Here is a 27,242-nt window from a genome sequence, read left to right on the forward strand (position 1 = left end):
TTATTGAATGAAATGATGAATCATTCTTAAAAAAAAATAGCTCAGAGAGAAAAGGAAGAAGCTTTTTGAAAGATTAGCACTAGTTTGTTTCCAAGTAGTTAGCCTGTTAGCAGTTAGCTCACCAGCTACAGTGTGACAAGGCCTTTAGCCGTTTAGCTATGTTAGATTGTTCTGCTTTGATTTAATTGTCTCATTGGCAGAGAGAACATGAAGGAATCTACCAATTTATTTTTCTATTGTGTCTCTTCATCCTCCCCCTCTCCATCACTCCCAGAGTCCTTGTCTCTATTAAAAGACAGAACCTGCACAAACAAACACGCCCTCAGATAACCTCTACCACACACAGTTTGGTATATGCTTTCATTCTCAGCCTCATAACTGTTCTTCAGTGATCGACGGCCCGCTGTGCTCCTCCACATTACATTATACTATCATTGTCCTGAGGGCAGGTATGTTCAGTTTGTTTCAGTCCAGAGCAGAAAAAATAAACCGCACATCAACAGCCGACACATTCTCAGAGAAACCCCTCCAGACGTCTGAGGGGGCCGGTCAAGTGTCCACACAAACACAACCTCCATCTGACACCCTGCTCCACTGTGAGCGAGCTCTGCATTGTTCAAGTGGGACAGATGATTGTGAAGAGGCTGCTGTTTGTTGGCAGCACAGAACCGTAATCCACCAAACAGATGGACTCCGAGAGCGGCGGCCAAACAAAACCAAAGACGCACGATCACAGGCCGACTCAATTAACTGAGCAGACACGAGCAACGAGTGGTTGTTTAATACAGAGACATTCAGTGTTTATTGAATATTTTAAAACTTCACAAAGTCTGTAAATTGGTTGTTTGTGCTGCGTTTCGGGGATAAACCAGTCCAGAGTTTTATCTCGTCAGCCATCTGCCATCAACTTTAAAACTGTGAACACGGCCCACTGTGGACACCCAGCTCTGATCCAAGCTCACATTGGTTTGGGTTCAGTGGACATAAATGATTCAGGTATTATTCCTCTGCAGCCATTGAAGGAATCCTGCATGTGAAATGGAACATTTAATGAAATGATCTCTATGCAAGGAGGCTTTAGATAGAGAGTAGGATGGTGTTACAGGTTAGTAAGAGAGGGTTTTCTGTAACTGCATGGCAAGGCCAGACATTTAAGAAACATACCTTATCCATACGGTCTTTTTAGACCTATTATTTCTCAACCTGTCAGTTTCACAGAGTGATATTTGTGTCTGTTCTGTGAGAAGTCGATGATGGAGAAGCTACAGTAACTGTAGAAAGCACTGTGTTGTGTCTAAGTGTTGAAGAGAACTCTCAGCATCAGACTGCTATTCTTTTCTGTCCATTTTACGAGAAACACAGTGGTTTCTGGTCAGATAAGGTGTGAGTATCTGGATGGAATTAGAATCATACTTTAACTCGATCTTTGGTGGATATACGTATGTGTTTGCTGAATTACAAGAGATGTTTGGACAGATTCAGAAGAGATGGGGAATCTAATCGTACCTACCTACACGAATAATCATGTTTTGGTAAAGTTTTACGGAAAATCTTAGTTCATTTGTATCGTGTTCCAGCTGTGTGTACATCTGTATGTAACAAAGGGAAAGCTGACCTCAGCATACCTCATTACATTCTTTATTTTCTCATCAGTCAGTTGGATGAATAGGATGTGGAATTAGCCGTGCTGCGACCTTGAATAACTGTGATGCTTCTCTTATTGTCTTAGCTTTAGCCTGGCCCGTACTAATTGATTAACAGCATAGGATAATTACAGCTCATTGTTTGTTTACCTGAAGCTTGTGGAGAGGCATTCTGGGAAATAAAGGAAATCAGCAGAAGAGGTAAAGGAGGAGAAAGCAAGGCTGAGGTGAAGTAGGTTCCTCTTCAGAGAGTGACACAGAACTGATTGATGATATCAGCAGACCTGGGCTTCTCTCTCTGTCTGTCTGCCTCCATATCTGTCTGTCTGCCTCCATATCTGTCTGTCTGCCTCCATATCTGTCTGTCTTTCTGTCCATTTCACTATCTCTTTATCTCTTTGTCCGATCAGTCCACTCACATATATTTTTATTTCTCAATCTCAACACCTGCTTTTTTGTCTCTCTGCCTGTCCTGTCAGTCTCCAGATCTGATTGCCGTCAGATGTCCACCTGTCTGTCTGTCCTCCTGTCTGCGTTGTTGATTGATGGATGTGTCGCTCAGCTGTCTCGTTGTGATGAATGGCACCCGGAGACGATCCTGCTCTCACTAATACATCATTACCTCTGACATTAACACATAGAGTTACACACTCGTTGTCTGCTCCATCTTTAGTTTAGCTTTATGGCATTAATGCTTCCAGGCGTCAATATTTAAATTCCCACTCACCGTCCCCTCACCTGTGTGACTGTGAGGTGTTTAAGGTGATGTGTTTATGGCTCAACAGGTCCTGCATCCTTGCATCCACACGTTTAGAGTTTCCAGGAGTCCCTGAATGCAGCACGGAGATTTGACCGCCTGTCATTGTGATGCTGTTTGGATCTGTCAGATGTTTATCCTGCCAATCACATTAATGAGCTGTCTGTGAGAGGGATTTTAGAGTTTTCTTTTTATTCTAAATTGATCGATACTATGGATACTTGTGAAGAGAGTTAAACATTAATAAGTTAAAAGGCGGGAGTTGGTGGAGACCAAACCAGGGCTAAAAGAGAGAGAATATTGGACCTATATTCATCAGAAGGACAGAAAAAAGACAGAAGATCATGTTGATCTGTGGCTGCTGGATGTTTGGAAAATATGTGTTAACAAGTCAACCATAGCAAGTTGAAAATGTATTAATATATCAGGATTTCACACCAAAAAATTGGATGAATGCAGCATCGAAAGAATAGCTGAACATTTTGAGAAATACACTTATTATTAGCAGAAAGACTGGAAACAGAGGGAACTTTCAGCCGGACTCTATCAGCAGACCATCACCTCTAATTAACACCTTGTGTCATGTCTGTTTTATCTGTACTAAAAGTGTCAAAACGACACCGGACTATTTCTTACCTCTGAGCAAGCCAGCCAGCAGGTGATCTGTTATACCAGCAGGTTTCACCAAATGGAGTATGAATGACAAAACAATTTGTAAGTCATTTAGAGGTCAACGAATATGTATGAATATACTATGATCACCGCAAGTGGCATAGTATGAAAAGTGAGAAAGACTTCTTATGGTGGACGGCTCAAACCAGGAGACCGACGTTCGTGTCCCAAACTAGTATTTTGAAGTTTTTATGTAACGACTTAGTTTACGTACTTATTTCAAGTCCAATCATGATGTTTTTCCTAAATCTTATTAAGTAGTTTTGTAACCGTGGTCCATAAACAGTATCAATGTAGCAAAACAACACCTGAAATGTAATTAAAATGTTAAAATGTTGCCCTATTTATACATATTCCAATGAGATTAGGTTCATTGTATACAAAACACAATATTGACATGCACAGAGGGCTAGAGTTATTGCACAAGAAGCACAGAACAGATTTGATTAATTACTAGAACATAAGCTGTCCAAAAATAAATCTCTAATGAAGCTCACAGATAAATCCAAGCTCAACAGTTTGCCGGCCCATCTGATCTGATCTTACATTACAGGAAAAAAACACAACTAATGGTTTGGTTTCTGCAGTTTTCTCTTGTTACTTTACTTAGCTCCTGTCTCATTCATGTTGTTTATGATGATCTCTATGAGCTTCATGAGACTTTAAGGGTCTGAACACGCTATGTGATGTAGCTTGCTGCAGTTAGCTGGAACATCAACACCCAGCATCACTGAAGCTTTAGACAGATTCAGGCTTGAACACACAAGCAACTAATTAACTGTTTTAATAATTAGTTTTCTGAATCAGTACATAATGAAGTAGCATTTAACTTTGATAAAGTTGATAAAGATGCTGGCAGATGTGAGCTGGTCTGTCAGATCATCTGCAGAGCCCCGGTGGGTTCTGGTGAGTGAGTGAGTGAATGAATGAATGCCGAGCAGAGCTTCAGCTGCAGGAGGCGGCGCTGTGAGATCAGGTCGTTTAAGCTGCCAAGGCGACGGATAATTGGCAGAGGTGGAGCTCTGGAATTCTGCTCTGCTTTTCCTTTAAAAGTGTTATTTCTATTAACGCCACACACACACACACACACACACACACACACACACACACACACACACACACACACACAAAGATAAAAACACTGCACACACACACTGGGTATACAATCTGTACAGGCAGTGCTTCAGGATGGAGACATCACCGCGTTTCCTCGCTAATGGAACAGGAACATTTACCTAAATAAAAGCGATCCCGGTTGAATCAGAGCGTCTCTCCGCGCTGCAGACGGAAACAGACGGAACGAGGAGAACGAGGAGAACGTCTGCGGCATTCTGGTTCAATAGAAGCATCCGTCTGTGTGAATGAAGAAGACGTACACACACACACACAGAGAGAGATGAGACGAGGATGTCTCCATACAGCTAATGGTTTTGTTTTGTTTGCAGCACATTAGCTGTCGTCCAGGCCTGAAACTCATTACTGATAACAACTTCTCCCATTCATCCTGTTGCTTCTGATCTCCACTGAGGCCTGAACCCGTACAGCTGGTATTTATAGACCTGTTGTCACTTTTCATTGTGTTTTTATGAATAGATTCTTCAGGCCAAGATAGTTAGCAGCATTTTAGATTAGAGCTCATTTAGTCAGCAATAAGGAAACATTGGTGTACATTAGGCTTTTGAAATGAGAGATCTATAAAACATCACCAAACATCAGCTTCATAAATAAGACAGAAAGCTCAGCCATCAATCAGTTAGTAGCTAATATCTGACGGTTTATCACTAGATCTACCTCTATGGCTGTCTATATGCGGCACGCTTCAAAGTGATTCACTACAGTAAAAGAATATTCGAAAATGAATGAACATAATCTATGGAGCCATTCTCTAAGGCAACAACATTTACATTTAGTATATGAAGATGATGATTAGGAGACAGAATAATAAGAATTTCACCCTCAGAAGGCAGCTGATTTTAATTCATTTCTATTTTTCAAACTGTAAACTCATGACACCTGAAAGATAGGGTCTGTGATTGTTGGTGTGTCTTTCCCATTAGCAAGGTAAAAGAGTGCACATATAAGGATGTATGTCTGAAGAACACACACACACACACACACACACACACACACACACACACACACACACACACTCAGTGTCTACAGGGCTCTAGTTGTTTGGAGGCTGAAGCCTGGAGATTGTCGACCATTATAAAGTCCTGCTCTGCACCATTATCAGCCCTACAGGTCATTCATTTCAACCCCCTTATTAACAGAGACGTTGTTGAGCAGCAGCTCGGCCCTGAGAACAGTGAGGGTGGGTTGTGGTGGTGCAGGGTGTTATGGGTAATGGGGCTACAGATCCATGGAGATAGATAGTTTAATTAAGCATGAGAGAATTTAAGCCCGTCGGCCCGAGGTGAAAAATGAGCTCCGAGGGCGGCGTGTGGTGTGTGTGTGTGTGTGTGTATGTGTGTGTGTGTGTGTGTGTGTGTGTGTGTGTGTGTGTGTGTGTGTGTGTGTGTGTGTGTGTGTGTGTGTGTGTGTGTGTGTGTGTGTGTGTGTGTGTGTGTGTGTGTGTGTGTTGGGATGGAGATGGTAAAAAGACGAGGTTTATTTTTCAATACAACTACAAATGATATACATTTATATACATCTCTCAGTCTATAAGCGAAGAAGGATGTTAAAAACTATGTATTAATATATATATAAAGCCAAATGACAAATATGTAATCTATCTTGAAAGGTTTAGTTTTAGCATTTTTAAATTATTTAGTTGTTCTTATTTTTAGTAAATGTAAGATTTGAGTCAGCAGCTGCAAAGGCCTACAGACACTTTGTGAAGATCAAATTCAATGTTAGATACACAGGAGATGAATACAGAAGAAAAACCGAATCAAAAATATTTCATTTATAAATGGTTGAAAAACAAATCCAGAACACACAAAAGGAAGACATGGTGGATGCTTTTAAAATGATCGGTCGATAAGTTTGATTTTTGAATTTCAAAATGTTTCTTTCTCAGAGTTCTGGGCGGCTGTAGCTCAGTGGGAAAAGCGAGTCGAGGTTAGCGTATTTGACTAATCTCTGTTCTAGACCTGTATCCTAAAAATAACGATTACATGAAATGAAACAGCATTATGAATTACATTTTGAGGGAAAAGCATTTTCAAAACGCACAGGAGAAGTCTGCTGTTGTTGCATCTCAACAAAATACTTTTCTTACATTTTTTATTTGTTTTTTTTAAGCCAAAGCATAATGTTTTTTGCAAAACTTAACTTAATGTTTTTTGTTCTTTAACCTCGTGTGAGAAACAGTTTAAAACTCTGACCGTTCGGTCTGGAAGATAAAACATTTCCCTCCAAACATAATTGGGAGAGCAGTTTAGTGGCATGAGGACGTATCTCTGTAGGAGAAAGGTTGTGATTTTTCACAGAAATTTGCTGTTACATCGTTTTCATTCCCTCCGTCCTCAGAGCAAGGCAGCACTGTTGCTCGGGGGTTCAATTCCCCTCCGACCCACTGATGCTTAAACTCCATGTTTTTCTACTTCTAAAGATGCTTTAGCCAAACGTAGCCGGATGAAAGGAAGTTAACGGGGCCTAAGAGAGACATCAAGTTAAGAAGATGAGTGAAGAGAGGAGGGGAGACGGGATGAAGGGAGGGGAAGAAGGAGCAGAGCTGATGAAGAGATTAACTTCAGAGGAGAATGAAAAGCAGAAGGATTAAAAGAAACATAGTAGGAACCAGAAGGGAAGCCCTGAGGAGGCAAGGAAAGGAGGAGAAGGACATTAAGATTGTGAAGAAGGAGGAAAATGTTAGAAAGAGAATTAAGGAGGGAACGAGATCAGATCAGGTTTGAAAAAAGTCACTGCCCTCTTCTTCTGAGGATGATTCAGTTTCATCTTAACGTTGGTCGACGCTCCATCAGAATAAAGACGATCATCAGACAGGAAGGAAACAAACCTCCAGGAAGTGATCAGGAGGAGAAGAAGAAGAAGGGAACCACAGAGTATTTAATGATGTCACCTTACTTCCTCCTTTACCATCATAAATACCACCAGTAGTTTGGGGATTTTTATTAATGGACTGATGCTGTTGGAGAACATCGACCAACATCCTAGTTCACGTTTATATTACTTAGTTACCACTAATAATTATTAACTTCTGTTGTGCTCACTGTCTGTTTTACCTCCAATTAACTAGGTTTAAATAATCTGGTTGAACTGTTGACTCCATATCCTTCATAATTATGCTGATCTTCCAGATAATAGTTTATTTATGGACGTTTATCGACGTAATTGTTAAAACCATAGTTTTACTTATTCATTTATTTCTCTGTTGTTCTTCTAGGACATACCTGCACATTCCTCTGGTCACAGTTGTTGATATATGAATATGCAGCTTTTTTGTAGCAATACCTACGAAAAGTAATCAGCTCTATTTTGTAGATATCCCGCAAAATTATTTCGTATGTACCTCATCTTGAATGAGGAAGTATAAAGTAATAAAGGGTCAAACAAACAGAGATCTTTCAGGAGATCAGTTTGTTCCTCATGTAACTTCTGTACTTCAGTCACGGCACTTTTTCAGTTATTTTAACACAAACCATCATCTTTTCTTAAACCTTACTGAGTAGTTTTGTTGTTTAAACATAACAGAGTTGGGTCCTGTGAAGAGGGAAGTTTATTTTGAAAAGATTGTATTCATATAACGAGGATAAATTGACACCCGTTGATGGATTTTTGTAGAAAAATGCACGGAAAATGAGTAGTAACTTTTCAGAAAATATCATACGAACTGTTGCATGAGGATACTTTGGACTACGACACATTCGACACGCTTTTATACACTCCAACAGTTTCAATTAAACATCTGAACCATATTCAAACCATAACCTTTTGTGTTCATTTCTGTATATTTCATTCTACCTTTGTCTGTTTAATTTATCATCTGTTTGTCATACTTACAAAAATCAGAACATCATTTCCTGTACACTTCCCTTTTGATTAGCAAAACACTTGTCTTGTGTATAAAACTAACATCTGAATATCACCTTGCACTCTTTTTAAGCTAATAGACGTTATATTTCACACACATTCAGCTGCATTATCATATTTCCTTTGTCTGGTAAAACACATACTGGGCAAATAGATGGACAAATTAATTTTACTGCTTTAAAAAATTGCAAAAGGGCGTTTTTATTGTGTTTCTTGTTTGCACCGGCTGTTCTTTATCTTTTGATTAATCAACATAAACCCTCAGATCCATGAATATATTGTGGATTAATACAGTAATGAAAAGATGCGAGGGATTTAAAGATAGACAGCAGAGGAGGACAAAGAGTGAATGAGAGACGGAGGATCTCCTCTCCGTCTTCCTGCTTTGTCTCGTGTCAGTGATCTGCTCAATGCGGCGTCGTAGCACTAATCCTTTTGTTTTGTTATGCCCGTCTGGCTATCTGTCTATCGATTATCTGTGCCTCTGTGCCCTCAGCGCGGCACATGACTGAATCTCATTTCCCCTCTCATTGTGTTCTAGTAACTTAAAAAACAATCCAGCCGTCGTCTTAATTCATGGAACCAAGAGGCGTGAAAAAAGGTTTTAGGTGAGATAAAAAAAAAAACAGCCGCCGGATGTTCAGGATGTGAAGATGATCTGATGTGAACAGGCGATGTTTTAGAAACCGGGGTCATTTCCAACATGAGGATTCAGTTACACACGCTAGGAACAACTTCACGGGACGATATTACGTTAAAAACTGAAGTTAGGTGTAGGCAACAAAACGACTTAGCTAGGTTAAGAAAACCATAATGGTTGGGTTTAAAATACCTCCGCAGTTATGTTTAGGCAGCAAAACCAACAGTTATGTTTATGGAACAAAACCAGCAGTTAGGTTTAGACAACTAAACCACCTGTTAGGTTTATGCAACTAAACCAGCAGTTAGGTTTAGGCAACTAAACCAGCAGTCAGGTTTAGACAACAAAACCAGCAGTCAGGTTTAGACAACAAAACCAATAGTTAGGTTTAGGCGAAAACAGACACCAGTAGTTTGAAATTCGTGACTATTTTACAAGCTGCTGTGATACTTGATCGGTAACAATGTCTTTGAGTGCAACCTGTGGTCCGTCAGTCACAGATTTCAGAACATGGGCTTAACTGCAGTCTGGTAACCTGTAAGAGTGGCTGCATGTCATCGTGGTATAGATGGATCGGTGGATGTTTCACTGCAGGAAACCTAACCTCCCATCGATGGATGGATGATAAAATGCCTCTTTGTCGAAGGTTTTCTACATGTTTGTGTTTGCTTTCACCCCCGAATGCATCAAGTGGAGGAGCAAACACGTTACAGAGGCCTTTGTTAGCTGCTCCACAAAGCAGAACAAAACATTTGGTGCACACTGCTTTTAACCTTTAAGAGCCTTCCAGATTATTTGAGAGGAGCTGAAAATATTTTCATATTTAAACAGAAACTAAAACACAGCTATTCAGTCTGGCTTTGTGTGTTATCACTTGATGGGTATTATTATCATTGCATATTATTATAACTCAACTATAATTTTTTTTAACCATGATATATGTATTTCAGTGTTATACTTTATTTATTTATTTTTAACTTAACTGAATTTGGTGATCATTAGTTTCTTCATCTTCTCTCCATTCCCGTCTTGTTTTCATCTTGTCAACAATTTGTAAAGCACTTTGAATTGTTTTTAATTTGTTAGAAAGGTGCTATGTAGATTCATCTTGATTGATTGATCTTTTTTTTTTTTTTAAGATGCAGCCTGTTTGAAAACTTGTTTTATGTATCACAAGTCTTCATTTCATTGAATTGATGAATTATTCATTTTACATATTTTGCACACATACTGTGCAATGAATATTTCCCCATGTTTTATTTCACCCAAAATCAATCCCTTAGCAATGCTTACCAAAAATACAATCATGTAATTGTGTTTTATTATAGAAATAATTAGCTGCTTGGATGTGATGTAATAAAAATCCCGAGACGTCGAACAGAAACCAACAGAAACTGCAGCTCTTCTCCTCAGTTCCATCAGTTCTCATGCTGTGTTTTTTATGCTAACAAGCTTTTCAACTTGATAATGCATCACATGCCGGGTTTGCATTCGTCGCCTCTTTCACTGCACACAGGCAGATATTTGCCTCCCATTTATGAAAACCATCTGTTTACTCTGAGAAATTGCGTGCAGCTGTAAAGGATGTTTACCTCCTCGACAAATCATTCTCCAAGTACTGACTGAGTGTTCCTGAATGTGATATTTAGACACCATGTCATCAACACCCTGCCACCGCTGCACCGTCTGACAGGCCTTGATAACATGCAAAGGATTTTTGTATAAATCCATAAACCCCAAGCTCAAGGATAAGATGTTTGTTTCTGCGAGCTAATTTGGAGCTAAGATATTGAATGCAGATGACACTAATAAGCAGAGAGGCAGAGGGAGGGAGATCTTTGTCTGGTTCTGCCTCTAATGGTTTTCGTCCCCCGCCGTCTGGTAGGAGTCACTCTGTAAGTGTCATTAGCATGCACAGGGAGTCGCTTCAGCTAAATATTGCGCAGGCTTCATTTAGCACAGATGAAACCATGACTCACTGTGGACTCATAGAGCGAGAGTGAGTCACGTTGCAACCCAAAGTGAGTTATTCCAACAGCTACCGGCGTTGTGTTTCAGTAGCCTCCAAACCTATTAGTCCCATTCTAGTGTATTATGATAATTAGTCCTCGGTGATTTCTGGGCCGGACCGACTGTGAGTCTCAGTCTCTGGCGCTCCGAGGCTCATTAAACATAGGATCGTTCCTGTCATGTGGAGAGACATCAACAAAAGACACGTGACCGGTTATGGATCCTTGTTTAATTGAGGAGCAGACTTAGAGATTTACAGAGTTATTAGGGAAGCATGCTGGGAAAATTATTATTATCCTTAATACTAAACAATAATCACTTTTTCTTTATGTTGACAGAGGGTCAAATGACTACATCCAGTTAGGGATGCCCACCCTGAAACCTAGTTCTCAGTATTCAAAATACCAAATATTTACAACGAATATGAATAGTGAGTGTGAGAGATTTTCTGCCGTGTCGGGTTGGAGAGAGAGAGAGAGAGAGAGAGAGAGAGAGAGAGAGAGAGAGAGAGAGAGAGAGAGAGAGAGAGAGAGAGAGAGAGAGAGAGAGAGAGAGAGAGAGAGAGAGAGAGAGAGAGAGAGGTGTGTGCTGTGCAGATTTTGTTGCAGGGCATGGATGAAGCATTGTGTAGACTTTGTGTGTGTGGCCTTAATTAATGACATTATCCTCAGTGATGTGTTTGCAAAGCATGTAGTTGCCTTGGCAATTTTGTATATTGTTTGTAGAGTTAGCATAAGACTTCAGCATCATTGCCGTCGGGTATTTCTACTCTTTGACAGACCTTTGTTTTGGTTTTCTGAACTGCTTATTGGCTCTCATCAACCTTGTTTCCGGAGGAGAAGACGGCCATGTTCATCCGACAGGTAGCAAAAAGCAGAGGAAACAAACTAGCTGGTGAAGAAAGTAGCACATTTAGCAGCTAAAGAGCCAGATATTTTTTCTCTCAGGGGTTGTCTGAAACCAAACCTAAAGCAGGCCGACAAATGACACAAAAAAATGACACAAAAAAATGATCAGAGTAGAAGATTCCTAAAGGCTTATATTAAAGATTTAAAGAGTCCTCCTGCAGCTGTTGAAGTTAAAAAATCCACATCCTGACCTCCATCGTCTGAGGATCAGCAGTGACACAGTCATTTATTTTTATTAAGTTGACCCGATGAGTCAGATACCGACCTATTCTGGTGGGCTTTTAGCAAAAAACATTTACTAATTTAATACAAGATTGCTCTCTAAATGCTTGAGTGCAAGTTCATTAGCTCTACTTTCACAGGGGCCACATTCCTCTCATTATCTTTAAGACAATTTACGTTTTTTGTTGGTGGAATAATCGCCCCGTCATCACTTCCCCAAACTGCCAGATGCTGACGAAGCACGCCTTCCAAACAGAATGCTGATCCCTTAATAAAGATGAATCCTGTTGAAACGTAGGGAACGGCTGAGTGCTGATGGTCTCCTGCTCGGCTCTGTCCTCCGGTTGTTCTCAGCTCGGAGAGATTCAGCCCGAGTTCAGCCAAGTTTGACTCATCAAACATTAAGCTGCAGCGTCCCCGCGACCAGCCAGCTGTTCTCTTTTACCCTGGAAGACTACCTGGCTATGCTTCATGCTCCTCTGCCTCCGCATAATCCTGATATTTCTTTTTTTATTAACATTTCCCCTGGTGGGAGCTCAGTCATAACACGCCTGCTGCCCTTTGGAGCATCTCTTGACCTTAAAGTCTGGACATATCTTCTCCTGCAGAGGAAGTCGGGCTCTAACCGGAGATGAAAAGGTTTGCTGAGAGGCTTAAACTGTGGCTGTCTGCCTGTCAGGCAAGAACACAGAGGGGGGTGAGGAGCTCCATGTGGCTTTGCAAATGTTAGCAAAGTAGAGGACAGGATGTTGAAGGGAAACTTTTACCGTCACATTTAAAATAACTGCAGTTGATGATGTACCTGTGTTGGTTGAACCAGGATTAAAGACAACCATTAGCCAGATGTTTAAGGCAAACTGTCTGGAGCTAAACCTACAAAAAGTAATGCACTACAATTCTTATATAACCCACGTTAGTAATTCGTATGTAATCCAGGACAGGTGACATATGAAGAGCGACAGAGTCTGTTTAGGGAGGAGATCAGGGTAAACGGGTGGGTTTAAAACATACACTGTATATAAGAAGACGACTTAGTTGTCGTGATGTCACTCATTGGTTTGCAGACTGACGTTATGAAGCCTCAAGTTTGGCGATTTTACCGTCGCAATCTTGGATTAAGGCCGTTGCCATGTTCTTTTTTTAGCAACCAGTGAACAGGAAGTGACCTCATTAGGACTGAGGGGGAGTGACGTAGAGACGCCGTATACGTCTCTGGTGTCGACCGCTCAATCAGTGTGTAGCCCCGCCCTAAAGTATACCCTGCTTTATGGTCTATTTGACTCTAAATGGCACATAATTTACTAAATGAACATCATGCTGTATTGAATTTGCTCCTAGTAAAGAAAATCCACACAGCAAATACATTTCCATCCACACGCAGCAGATAAACGTAATTTCCAGAGGACAATTTTATTAACAGAGGACAGTAAAAGGTCTCTTGTCAGGGACACATAAGTCAATTTCAGTGTTTGAACACATGACCAAAGAGTCGTATTTTGTCAAACATCTTTTGAAGACGAGATGATTCGCCATCCTGCAATATTAAAATGTGTGTATTAGAAGTAGAGTGAAGTCGGGACTTCCAGGGGAACTTTAACTGTGGTGTCTGCAGTTTGGCCTCTTGCTCTGACGTTTGTGGCTCCTAACAGGGTTTGATGTAGCTGCATCAAAGGAGCGAGCCCACAGAGAATGATTAGCTGGCAGCCTGGCGCTGCCTCAGCAGTGTGTGAACGGGAAAAAAGGCTTTCTGGAGCTCCGTACCTGGTTTAATAGAGGAGTTTAAATGTGCTAAGGCAATGATACTGTGTCTGCCTGAGGTTGTACAAGTACAGAGTGTAACTGTCTCAGCAGGAAGGAGGAGGCTTTAGGAATATTGTAGGTTGGGAGCCACATGGGCGTTTGGAGGTTGGACTGGTCATGGGGCAGCTTTTATGGGACACGTCAATGTCAATGGGGGAGAGTGAAAAAAATGGTTGTTAAGGAAAAAAAACAGCTGGATGTGCAGTGGAAGTGAATAAGTGGACACAAGAGGAAACAGTACCTGGAGTGAAGTGTGGCACTCTGAGGCAGCCAGGATTACATTCATCTTTCAACCTGCAATTTTCTTCTTTCTCCTCAAAGTAGACAATTGAGCAGCACACATGTTCCTTTGAGTCCTCTCATTCTACAAAAGTTTAGAACTCAATAAAGGGAGAAATAGCAAAGTGTGAAACACTCTGATTGATTGGATTGGATTGGATTGGATTGGATTTTGTTCCTGAAGGTGAAGAGTCCAGACCCAAAACTTTACTTTTAGTACATAGTGCACCTGCCTTTACAAAGTGTTTATTGTTGCATGCAGTATGCATTCAATTGGGAATTCCTGTGAGGCCAATGCTGGCTTGCAAACCGTTAAATGTGACCATCTGTAGTAGAAGAAAATGGTATTTTTGCCATAATACATTGGACATATTTTGTATTAGGTTGTATTTCCTTGACCTTGATGGTCATGAGGTCATGAAAAGATTTGATGGAGAATTCATAAGTAAAAGACACGAGTGACATCCTCTCACAGAGTAATATTGATTAGCAAGCTAATGGCTGTTCTGCTTTCAGGACTGGACACTTGCTGATGCTGATGTTGACAGTCAAGGTTGCTTATTCGGCCCAGTCCCAATGTTGATCTATTAATTTTCATTAAACTTAGATGTCAACCACTTGTGGCACCCTGAAGGTCACATCGGAGCCTTCATGTCCAACTCAACATAACACAGTTGAGAAAGCAGCCAAACGATAAACCCATAGAATATGTTTTTAATAGAATGGTTTCCTCTTAAAAACCAGATGAGAGACATATGATTCTGCTAACTATGTGGAAACCTTTGAGTCCAGAGGTTTGATATGAGCCTGTTGTTTTTCGACACAAACAGGTTTGACAGACAGACAGGTGAGACAACAGCAGCATCGAGAGGAATCTGCCTGCCAGCTGAATCTTAACCTTTAGCTTAGCTTTAACAGACCCGACGTGTGGCCTGTTAAATCATCCGAGTATCTGCTGTTTTTCAGTGCAGGTTTGGAGGTTCAGAAGTAGGTCAGAGATAAAAAGAAACGGTGTTACGTGTCGGACTGTGTTGTAGATTTATGATAATGCAGCCTAATATCCGTAATGGGAGGTCAGGACATCATTTAGCATTAGTCCTGGGCTCCAACATGACTCTTTGCAGCCTTTGGCACTTCTCCCTGGCTGCACTGATATGTGTTTTATGAAACTGTGATGCTAACATGGGTTTGTTCCAATTCTAGAAAACCCTAGATGGTCTTCAGTTGAAAGATATTTGTGTCATTTTGTTCACATTTATTCTGGATCATTTTCCTAATTGAATTAAATAACTCCCTGTCTCCTCTCTAGCCTGCGAGCTGATGAACCAGGGCATACTGGCGTTGGTCACTTCGACGGGCTGCGCGTCAGCCAGCGCCCTGCAGTCCCTGACGGACGCCATGCACATCCCTCACCTGTACATCCAGAGGAACAGCGAGGGGTCGCCGCGGACCGCCTGCCAGTTCAACCCGAGCCCCGGCGGGCAACGCTACACTCTGGCCGCCCGGCCGCCCGTCCGCCTCAATGACGTCATGCTGACTCTGGTGGAGGAACTGCGCTGGCAGAAGTTCATCGTGTTCTACGACATCGAATACGGTAAGTGATCCACCAGTTGCTCTGCTGGATTAAGGAATCATAAGAGGAACAGCGTATTAGTCTGTTGCACATATTGTATTCGTATTAGTTTGTTGCAATTATTGTTTTCGTAGTAATCTGCTTCTGCACTATACTTTTGCTCTGGTTTATGCTTTTAGATGCTTGTTTAAGAAAGGAGATGCACTTATGACTTCTGGTGACTAGTAGTTCTCTTGAATACCTATGTTGAATACACTTAATGTAATATTTATGTTGGCCTTAGACATTCAAATTTGAGTTCTTGGTGAAGCTGATGGAGAGTCTGCCATTGGCTGAGTTGGTGTTTGTTCTGGAGGGCAACCACAAAGATGTATAGCTGTGGAACTTGATCTTGATTATGATTCACACTGGCTGGTTGTGGTTATATATACATTTCTATATATATATATAAAAAAAATGGATGTGTTATATGAACGCTGATCGAGGTAAGTGTTTGTTTTACGCTCGTTCACTTTCTTGATACGCTATTCAAGCATCAATGAAAATGATATTCCTCCCAAGTACTTTGGTTTATAGTCTGGAATACTTACATCTGTTTGTAACATGTTTCTTGATTTGTTTTCATTTCCCCTGCTGTTGGGATGATGCAGTATGGTTCCCTCTGGTATTTGAACTCTATGGGACCTCTCTTTCTTCGTTGGGTTTCAGCAGTGAGGTTACCTTAAATATCACAGCAGGGTGCCTCGACCTTGTGATGACTCTGCTGCTCACCTGCAAAGAAACACTGCTCACACAGGTTTTGCTCTCCAGTTGGTCAAACATGCTGGTTGTATTTACCCCTGAGCTTGTTTGGAGATTTGCAGTACTTCAAACTTTGTGTTTTTGAGAACAGAAAGCCAAAACACGACACAACTCTTTGAAATAGAAAATCCTGCACAAAGGGTATAGAGGTCCATTTAAGGGTCTAAGACAGAGGGTATTGTATTTTATACAGATTGTAGAGCACTAGGATTCAACTAATTCAATTCAATTCAATTCAGTTTATTTAGTTTAATTGGCTGCATATATAAAATTGATTGAGTTGAAGTTGTTTTATTTTGTTATTTAAGACTACAAGCAGCCCTATTTGTAGTCCCCACCTGCAGAAAACTCAACAATGGACTTAAACCTGAAGCGTTTGTTCCTACGACATTTAACATGTTACATATTTGTCGATATATTTGGAAATCCCAGCTCTTTGTTATTTCCACTTGTGTAAATTCACATTGAGTTCATGGCGTCTCATAATTGAAAAAGCATTAAGAATAGCTGCAGGCTGCCCCTAAATGATTTTCAATGATTTCTGGCCTTGGAAAGGTCTCCATGACCGGATATTGCAGCAAAACGTCAGACATCGACTCTCCTGTCTTCAGTATTTGTTTGGAATAGCTTATTTGGACTGTATCTTAATGAAATCACATTAGGCTCGATGGATTTTTGAGCGTGATCGATACAGGATGGTGGCAATTACAATATAAGGATATAGACAGATGCAGGCATTTAGCTTCTCAGAGTGATTTAGGGTAAGTGCATCTGTAGCTTCTGGCCAGGATCTGAATCCTTTAATATCGAATGTGTGGGGGGGGGCTCAGAAACATTATGAACGAAGGACGACGGTGATGCTGCAGAGGAGAACTTTTCTTTTTCAGCACCACACCCTCAGACTCAGAAGATGTCCATCAAATACTCAGTTTTAAATGCATCAGCAGGTTTGACTTGGAAGACTTTGACAATCCAAAAACTTTCTTCAGTGGCTCATATGGGATTTCTTAACTTTTCTACCTTCCTTTACATTGTCAGACAGTCTAATACCTTCTGAAACCCCGTCCCCCCCACACCTTTCCAACAAGGGATTTGGGAACGTGTGTCCAATCTTTTCTCAGGTACTTCGCCAAAACCGAAAAGATAACTGAACCCAACCAATGCTCTCCAGGAGAGACGGTCTATAAACGCTTCTGGTTTCTGACGTGGGCGGACTCCATGTTTAACAAAGTAGTTCTGTGTCCAAGCGTAAATCAACCCTCAGTCAGGGTTTTGGGATATCTCAATGCATCAATGTCAGTTAGATTAATTGTCACATTATGTGGGAATTATGATGGGGAATTATCGTTTAAAATGTCATGCCGCTAATTAAAAAAAAGTTAAACCATAAAAATGAAAAGAATGGGCCGACCAATAGAGCCTGACTGAAACTTAACGTGTATACAAATATATTTTTTAGAACGTTTGATATAACAGTATAGTGGCTTTGTCGTGATCCAAACAAATAACAGACAGATTTGTTATGAACCTCTTAGGTCAACTTGTTCTCACTCCCAACTATTCAAATACCAACAATTGGTCAGTGTCCCTCTGCGTTTGATACCGAGTCATGAGTCCAAAAACGTACACTATGGTACGTAAAGCGTCAGTTTGAAGAGAGAGGCCACTGACCAAGCTGTGAGATAAGACATGTTGGGACTGAGACGTGTTGCATACGGTCTTACTCTTGAAGAATTGCGACCAATATGTGTCTTAAGCGGACAAAAATCTGAAAATGCTCTCATTTTAAATTACCTCCAACATGTTTTGGGGCTTTTCCACTGTGCTCTCCTGTAAGATGTCAGTGGGCGCCAATAGAAATATATGTGTGATAAAGTCATGATGGGATTTATTGGTCTAGATCTTTATACCAGTCCTTAATGAAAATAATGCATAGTTGCAGTTGTCTTTTGTTGTTCCTTTGTGGTAAATATTTAAACTCTCCTCTCCGCCGGCGGTTCTCTCGCTTCTTGTCTGTGAGGTACAGTAAAACAAATTGCATAATAGTTACCATGTGCATTGAGATTGCTGGGCAACATATAACTGCCTTTACCTCCCATTGGGATGAGCAGCTATCAGTTATTTAACACATTTAGTTTTCAGTCTGTGAGCTGCTGCCTTCATTTTATAAAGCCTCTGTATCAGAGCAAAGCATATAAACATAATACCTGAACCTCAGTGTGTAAAGATGAAGTGAAGGACGCCCTCGATGTTTTCATCATTGTGCACTTTATGTTATTTGTTTGCTCTCTTTAGGATCTTTCAGTATCTTGGTCATTGTTGGTGTTTCCAGACAGTTTATTGCTTCAGTTGACGGATCGTTGAAGGCACAGAATGCATTTTTAAAATCATTGAACTAAAACATTTTCTACTATCAGACTCTTGTTTGTTTAAAGGTTTCCCCTGTTATAAACACAAAGCAATAAATTGAGCTGCTGCTCAGCATTGCTGTGTTTTAGTGGATCTTGTTGTTTTTGTCTCTTTTTTTTAATTTAAAGAGAGCAGCGTGAAATGACAGTCGGGGCTAATAAACCACTCCGTCTCTGGACAGATTTAACGGATGCTGTGCTCTGATGTGAAGCTGCCCTCCAGCTCTGATATGAACAAGTGTCAGACGGAGTGATGAGGGCTGAGAGTAAACCTCTGATCCGGCTCAGACCAGCAGGGACTCCCACAGGAAACATCACAGTCGGGTTGTGACTGCAGGAGGTGAACAAATGGACCAGACGAATAATATCTGTCAAAATGTAATAACACGGAGTGCAAAGGGAATATTGCTGAGCAGACCATTGGATTTGGAGGATCGAAGACAAGCCTTCCTCTTAGGGGAGAGAAAGTAATAGAAATAGATCTGGAAAAGTCAAAGAGAGAACTTTTAAAACTTGATTTCATTTAATGGCTAAATCAAACCAAGCTGTAAGGTAATTGTTGCTTTTTAATAACTTGATGGAAATTGCCCGGAAAGAAATTGAAGGATTTTAACTCCCAACTGAACCAGACGTTGGTGAAATGAACGCTCTTTGGGTTCCTTCAGTGCATTTAGGAGATTTTAAGATTGTACTTTTTGGCTTCCCTACAAAATATTGACACAGGTTTGAACAGTTGACAGTGTTCTCTATGGATTATCTATTGTGTCTGAAAAAAACACACAATGCTCTTTAACCATTAAATTGCGTTCACCTCCATTGTATTGGGGTATTTGGTATTTTTCTGTAAAATTAGGTATTCATGACTAAATAAGCATCAATTGAAGTCCATTAATATTTCCTAACTATATATATATATATATTACGATGGATTACGGTGGTTTCCTCATTGATGGCTGTTTCTGATGGTTTTGAGAAACAGTATGGAGGATTAGGAAAGGAGACTTCGTCAACTTCCTACAGCCAGGTAGCTTCTTTTCCTAAACATAAAGATGGCGGAAGAGAGATGTTAAAATCAACATGAAACAAACTCCTGACGGCAGCTCGTGTGTCCACAGAAAACAATGTAGACGGGACTGATGATGCGTCAGATGAAATGAAAGTTAAATAGCAAATAAGTCTGATTATTCGACTTTAACTTCCCCCACCAATGATGCAGTCAGCTCCTCGGCCAATCAGAGACAACGTATCACAGGTGGTGTCATGTGACTGACAGAGAGCATCCTGGGACTACAAGGTGTCCAACAGTTCCACAAAGTGTCAAAACACTTAACTGTCCGCATCAGTGTTTAATTCCGTCCATAATATTACAGTTGGAACTGCAGCTAGTACCTTTTTAATGGGCCCTTTTTTGTTTTTTTATTTAAGAGTTAAATCCAACTGAAGTGCTCACTTCAAAGGTAATTGGGATGATTGTGTTTTAAAGTGGAATAAAAATCATGTTTTCTCCATGTGGTATGGCAGAGACACGCTGTGCTGCATGATCTCACCGCTCCACGCACCAATTAGTGGATCAGCAGCGGCGGCGATGTGGAGTCCAGATCAACGAGTTTACTCTCAGTGGGTTTTCTATCATTCACTGCATGTTATTCATCTTTACAGCTGGAACGTCTTCTGGGGGTTTTATAGTTTTTCCTTTGAAAGGGAACCTGTGGAGTTGGACGTGCATGAGTTCTAGTTTGACAAATGATTATGGGTTAGATATTGTCTTCTTTTCTGACTCTGTTTTGATTGAGTTTTGGATATCAACTGATTTCAGACCTCAGATTGAGAACAGTGTGAAGGTCTTTATGGATGAAAATAATATTATTTTCACAATGACATTTAAGGAATGTTTTTGTTAAAACATTTCTAAAACGACCAGCTAGTACTTTTTGTTAAAATGTAATTCAACAAGTTAAGATCTGCTACATCATTTAGTGAACTGTAGGGTCTCTTTTCTAATCATGATGTGACTCCGCACCTCTCAAAACCCCCAAAATCTCTGTTAACCCATTTAAACGGTAATGTAGTTACTCAGTTAACGGTCTCCATGCGTATTCCTTCAAACATGTATGCAGGAGATTAAGGAGTAAATGTATCTTTTCACTGAAGTCGCTCTGTTTTTTTTAACAGTTAAAAGTAAGTTGAAGTGACACCTGACTCCGGTTCAAAGCAGATGCCCGTTGAGTTTTTCCAGACCACATTGGTTTTACATCAGTTCTAGTGCGTTGTGACGATGTAAAGACTTCTCATGGCCATCCGGCTTCTATCGGTTTTCCATTCAAACTTAATTGCCCCAGAGGGCAGATCTGGTTTGTTCTACCGCACATAACAAAAGACAAACCTCTTCTCTGGACTTAATCACACAACATTATCGATCCTGGACCTGCTGTTCTCCTGTTGACACTAATCCTCTCTAATTCCTGTCATTCCATATTCTCTCATCCATTCAGTCTTTTTATATCACGGTTCTATGGACCTCCTCCTCAAACATATTCAATCCTTCGATACAGATTAAATCCTAGAACATTCATAGTTCCACTTACATTCTTAATGATGCGCTGCTGAAAAGCCTTACCTGTTCTGAGAGTAACAACACATACACTCCTAGAAATAAAGGAACTAACTAGAACCATGAAGGGTTCTTTGGCTTGTCCTCATAGGATAACCCTTTTTGGTTCAACCTTCATCCCAACATAGAGGGTTATAGTTAGATACATATATTAAATGTTCTACCCAAAACCCCCCTATGACAGGTTCTACAGTTGGCCCTTCTATAGTGTAATGGTTCCACCCAGAACCTTACCTGGAGCTTCTTTCATGAACCTTTCCACCTTCTAAGGATGCTAACAAGAACCCACCCAGGGAGTTCTACAGAGGAACCTTTTATATTCCATAGGTTTCATCTAGAACCCAATCACAGAGTTCTGCCGAGAATCCTGTTATATTTCCATGATTTCATCTAGAATCCACCCAGGCGGTTCTACTGAGAACCCCTTTACCTGCTAATGTTGACCTAGAACCCTAAAGGGCTGGTGTGGGGCAGTGCAGCCAGAAACAATCAATGTTCACTGTTTTTCATTTACTTTTCTATTTCTATGATATTATCTCTTATTAAAAGTCGACTAAACAAACCACTAACACATTAAAGTTGGAAGTTTGGACGCCGACTTTAAACACACAAAGACACTCACTATATCTTCCTCTAACCCCTCATCATCCCCGTTTCTCCCTCTTCATCTTCATCCCGTCCTCCTCGCTCCGTGTGATGACTGAAAGCGTTATAAGTGTGAGCCGAGCGGGAGGCCCATTTATTCAGATTACCGGCCCGTTGTTGAGGGATACGAGGAGCAGATGGGCTTTTTGGTTCAGCTGTCTGGCCCGAGTCTGTTCTGACCGGTGATGATGATTAAAGTAGCTCCTTGGATGGCCTCCTTCCTCCTCTCATCCTCCTCGCTCGCGACCTTCCCTGCTCCATTTTTTAAAAAGGGCAATAAGTGACATTTTTGCTGCTTTCGTAGCACAAAATTACTATAATATATCTACGGGAGGATTTGTTTTCATGACATTTTAAAAGGCTAAAAAGCCTCTTTCCTCGCTCCAGAAATAAGAAAGCACTATTGGCTCAACATTCTGCATTTTCATCTTTAATCATTGGAAGGAGCTTTTCATTATGTTTCTGGGTGGATGTTTATGTAGCATTGTGCTTCAAACATATAAAAGGTGGTGGAACTGAGTGATGGTCATTCAAGATCAATAAAGGTTATTGCTTCTTCCTGTCTTCAGGCAGAAACCCACCTCGTCTTTCTTATTTAAAGCTAGTTCATCACATTTTCATCCTCTCTCACACTCCCTTAACCCTCTGAACCCCAAAATCTGCTCGTGGAATTGAACAACATATTTTCCTTAGACTATTGCCAAAACTAAACTGTGTATTCCAGCTAGAAGCTGTAAAATCCGTCATTATCGTCAGTTTTCATCTTACTGAAGGTCCGAGAACATGTTTTGTGCGACAAATTCTTCTTTCAGAAAAAACTAGCTTAAATAGATGTAGTTGTGTTGAATTTTCGATCACATCCCCTTGTTTCTAAAGCATAAATGCAGATCAGCTTGTGCTCAGAGTTTCTCCCTCCATCCTCCTGAAGGAAATTCTCTTTCTGCTTCATAAGGTGCAGCCACCGTCCTGCAGCTCGCTCCACCGTCTGAGCAGCTAAATGAATTCACAGTTGGAAATATTTCCTCCAGAAGCCTCCAAACAGCAGATACTGTTGATGCTTCACAGGAGCAATTGAAACCCACCTGATTGGCAGCCATGTTGGCTAAAATTGAAGTGCCGCTGTCTGGTCTGAGCTGCTGTCTGGACCGAAAGCACCGTGGTGACAATTTTTCGTGCAATTTGGCATTTTAACAAGGCAGAGAAAGACATTCAGAGGTTCAGTGTTCAGTCTGGAAAACAACGGTTGACAAAACATCTCTTATCAGTCAGATTTCATGGATTCGTGATTCTGGACTGTCTTCTTGTCCGCCCAATTTACATCAATAAGGGTACGCTAAAAAACAGAAACACCACCTTTAACGCAATACATATCAAAAGCACTGAAAACTGCATCCTCTTAAATGATCATACAGTTAAATCAACACCATAAAAAAGCCTTCTAACCTTCATGAAGGAGGATTTGTTCAACAGCTTACAAAAAGTTACTCTTTATTTTTGGTGCTTTTTCCTACAAAAGTCCAGCAACAGGTGTCAATTTCTGTTCCTTACATGCAAACAGTCTTTTCAAAATAAACTTCCGTCTTCACAGGAAATAACTTAGTTAGGATTAGGCAACAAAACTACTTAGTTATTTCTAGGAAAATATCTTTATACTCTTACGATAATAATCATGAATTATTTTGTGAGTTATCTACTAATTACGGCACATAATTTTATGCAGGTATTGCTATGAATGCTGAATGAGACAAGCCTGATTGTATTGTTGCAGGACTGCTTTAGCTTTGGCTCGGTGAACTTAATAAACTGGTAACTGAGTATTTTTGTTAATTCTCCAAAGTGCACAGAATCAGGTAAAAGTTTCAAAGTCACACAGCCTTAGTTTCAGATAGGTAATAATGTACTTTTGGTGCTTGATTGTTAACAATCCAAAGCTCCCTCAGCGACCTCTAAAGGCTCTTAATTCTAATATTCTGCTAATCTCAGAGCGTCACCAGCGGAGGACAGAACAAAAAGAAACCCCATGGGGTCAATAACATTAGAGGCAATAAGAGAGAATCAATATAGTCATCAGATTTAAAGCATTCTGCCCTTTGGATTCTGGGTTTTGGTTTGCAAATTGGACAATCAGGCCTGAAGGAAAGGTCAGAGGTCACTAAAAGAAATCAGGACCCAAGAGACCTTGAATACCCTGAGAACCTTTCACGGGAATCTAGTTAGCACTTGTTGATATATCAAGATGTAATTTGGGCTGGTTGAACTATGATTAATCTATGTGGACGTCACAGTATTCAAATGTATTTAACAGCTGAGGTGAGGAGGGGGAATCAAACCTTTAAATTATTATGTTTTTATTTTGTTTAGTGCTTTAAAAGATACTCAAAGGCACCTTACATGGTAAAACCAGATAAGATGACCAAAATCACGTAATATGTTGTATTACTTGTCGGCACCACAGAAACAATGTAGCATTCGGTTAAAGCAATAAAACCACTCAGTTAGGTTAATGAAAAAGCTCCATGGTTATGGCTTAAAATATGTATGTAAACTTAGTAAAATACATAAACACGTCACAAATGTTACTTCACAATTACTCAACACTTTGAGAAACAAACACCGTTTTCGTGGTTGTAAGTCCTGTGTTTGTGAATATTAGAATCATTTGAGCAATACTCACTGAACCAGTTTAAGGGGTGAAACAAGACAAAGGCACAGAGGTTATAAGATAGATATAAGTAAAATTAAAATAGCAGTGAATAGATACAACATAAATAAATCCAACATAAATTCGCATTTATAGTCCATAAAGGAGGAGCGAGTTTTGGACTTATTGTAGTTTGTTGATGATTTCGGTAGATGTGCCGCACAGGAAGCAGGTCCAGTCGAGGGGTGATGAAGGTGAGGATGAGGGGCGTAGACTAGCAATGTTTGTGAGGTTTTGTAAAGTGGTCGACGTGGCGTTCAAAAGAGAGGTTTTATCAAAAAATGACACCAAAGTTACAGAAGCATGAACAGCAGTGATGCAGAGGGAGAAGTTGTGGTGGGTTTTGATGAGTGATTTTGGGCCTATGATGAGGATTTCATCCAGGTGCATCCAGGTTTTTTTTTTATCCGTGAGGCAGTTAGAGTTTAATTTATTGATACCAATGAACTGGGGAATCAGGAGTCACAAAGCAGCTTGTTATTGATGAAGTGTTTGACAGACGGACCGGATAACTGACCATCATCACTTTTCTTAAGCTTCGCCACTGCTAGGAAAAAGAAGGGAGGAGCCATCACCAGCTGCACACATACTCTCACAAACACACACACACACACACACACACACACACACACACACACACACACACACACACACACACACACAGCTGGATTGATGTCTGCCCCTCTGCGAGGGTATCAATATGGCCGCCGCCGTTCATGGCTCCACTGAGCGTGACGCAGCAGCTCAGCCACATCCAAGCTGCAGACTCACACATCTCACACTGGCCGCCGCACACAGGCGGGCCGACCGCACGGGTGGACAGACGGGGTGTGTGCAGTGCGCTCTGGGAAACGGTGTTTTTCATCAACACCCAATCAGAGGCAGCTGTCAGGCGGAACAGAAGGCCGTCCCGGAGAGAAACGCTGATAAAGACATTGACACGGAGACTGCAGAGTGTGTGTGTGTGTGTGTGTGTGTGTGTGTGTGTGTGTGTGTGTGTGTGTGTGTGTGTGTGTGTGTGTGTGTGTGTGTGTGTGGGTAAACAAACACACATTTCTCCTCTCTTTCTCTGCCAATCTGTCTGTAACACACACCACTGCTGTGGTTCATTAAACACACACACACACACACACACACACACACACACACACACACACACACACACACACACACACACACACACCAGATGTCCTAACCTGACCTTCTTAAAGGGAGAGCGAGGAATAAAGACCATAATCAATTCAGCCGTCTTCATTCACACTGACTTCAGTATCAAAGAGTCGTCTGATGAATAAGTTGATGTTGTGTGTGAGTTCACACTAAACGCAATGGCACTGTGACATTTTTACGCAAAAGACACAGTAATGGCACAAATAAGTGTACATTTGAGTCATATGCTTGTGTATTTATGACTAAATTACTTTATGTTTAAGTGTTATCGGAGCAGCTGCAATTTTAGCCCTGATCGATCCAAAACTCAGAAAACAAGTATTTTAAAAGTTATTTTCTTGTCGGCTTGTGAACAGAACTGACAAAGCGTGGATTCAGACATTTTATGAATTGGCATCATTAAGTAGTTATGTTGGCTTCCTTTTGATCCATTTATTGCAATTTATTCTCAGCAAAATCTGTTTTCTGGGTTCATACCGCTGTAGTTAGCCAGACTAGAGACATTGAATGCAGCTTGGCGCCTTTGACTGATGTGATGAAACCAGACACTCCAGAATTTTCTTTTCAGACATATTTGGGATTTGATGTGATTATCTATGATTATTTTAGCCATAGTTGATGAAGTGTTTATAGCACGAGTGACGCTAATGATCACTTTCTGATCCTGTTGTCAAACTTGTGCAAGTAACACAAGAAAAAATGGAAAATTTGCTTTGTGTTTGGTTTGAACACATCAATACAGTAGACAAAACCCACTAGTTGTTTATAATGATGGCATAATTATCCTTTAAAGTATCATTTCATAATGTCTTTCCTTATCTTGACATTGAATTCAATAATCTAAATAACTAACTGCACAGATACATTTTGATACAATAACCTCATTTCGATAAGGATGCGGGTTGATAAGAAAATGAAAACAGATAAAATAAGAGCAGACTCCTTCTTTAATCCAGTAAACTGTATCAGTGTCCCAGTAAAGTGAACTTGAACAGTCTTTCCTCTCCGCTGACTCCAAAGCAACGTTACGTCATTTTTCCATTCTGAGAGACTGAACCGAGCTGTTTCACTTCTGTCGACGTCTCATAAAGGTTTCATCACCGACGAGACTGATCACATGAACGCCGGCTCTCCAGAGCAGTGAGATCTCTATCAGAGCAAGACCGAGGTCACAGTTAAACTGATTAAAATATTACATGTTTAAATGTGAGGTGAAAAGGGCAGAGGAGGAGGAGGAGGAAGTTGTATCTTCATGCTGATGAATTAAAGGGCAACTCCAACAGTTTTACATGCCAAAACCAATGTACTGTTAGTGGCCATTACGTCATCATTACTACAGCAGCTAGCAGTCTTCATCACTTCAACAGAAACATAAGTCCAGTAGGCGAATGTCCATCCCCTAGA

At 40.6% G+C, this 27,242-nt stretch overlaps 1 protein-coding gene across 1 annotated transcript in view; it reads left to right on the forward strand.

Annotated features, from left to right (window-relative positions):
• Positions 1-27,242, forward strand: part of grid1b (glutamate receptor, ionotropic, delta 1b) — a 428,151-nt gene that overhangs the window by 216,309 nt on the left and 184,600 nt on the right. The window contains 1 exon segment of the mRNA XM_054598809.1: positions 15,239-15,523. Within this exon segment, the coding sequence (XP_054454784.1) occupies positions 15,239-15,523 (285 nt within the window).

Source organism: Anoplopoma fimbria, chromosome 5, assembly GCF_027596085.1.
Source record: "Anoplopoma fimbria isolate UVic2021 breed Golden Eagle Sablefish chromosome 5, Afim_UVic_2022, whole genome shotgun sequence".
Classification (NCBI taxonomy): domain Eukaryota; kingdom Metazoa; phylum Chordata; class Actinopteri; order Perciformes; family Anoplopomatidae; genus Anoplopoma; species Anoplopoma fimbria.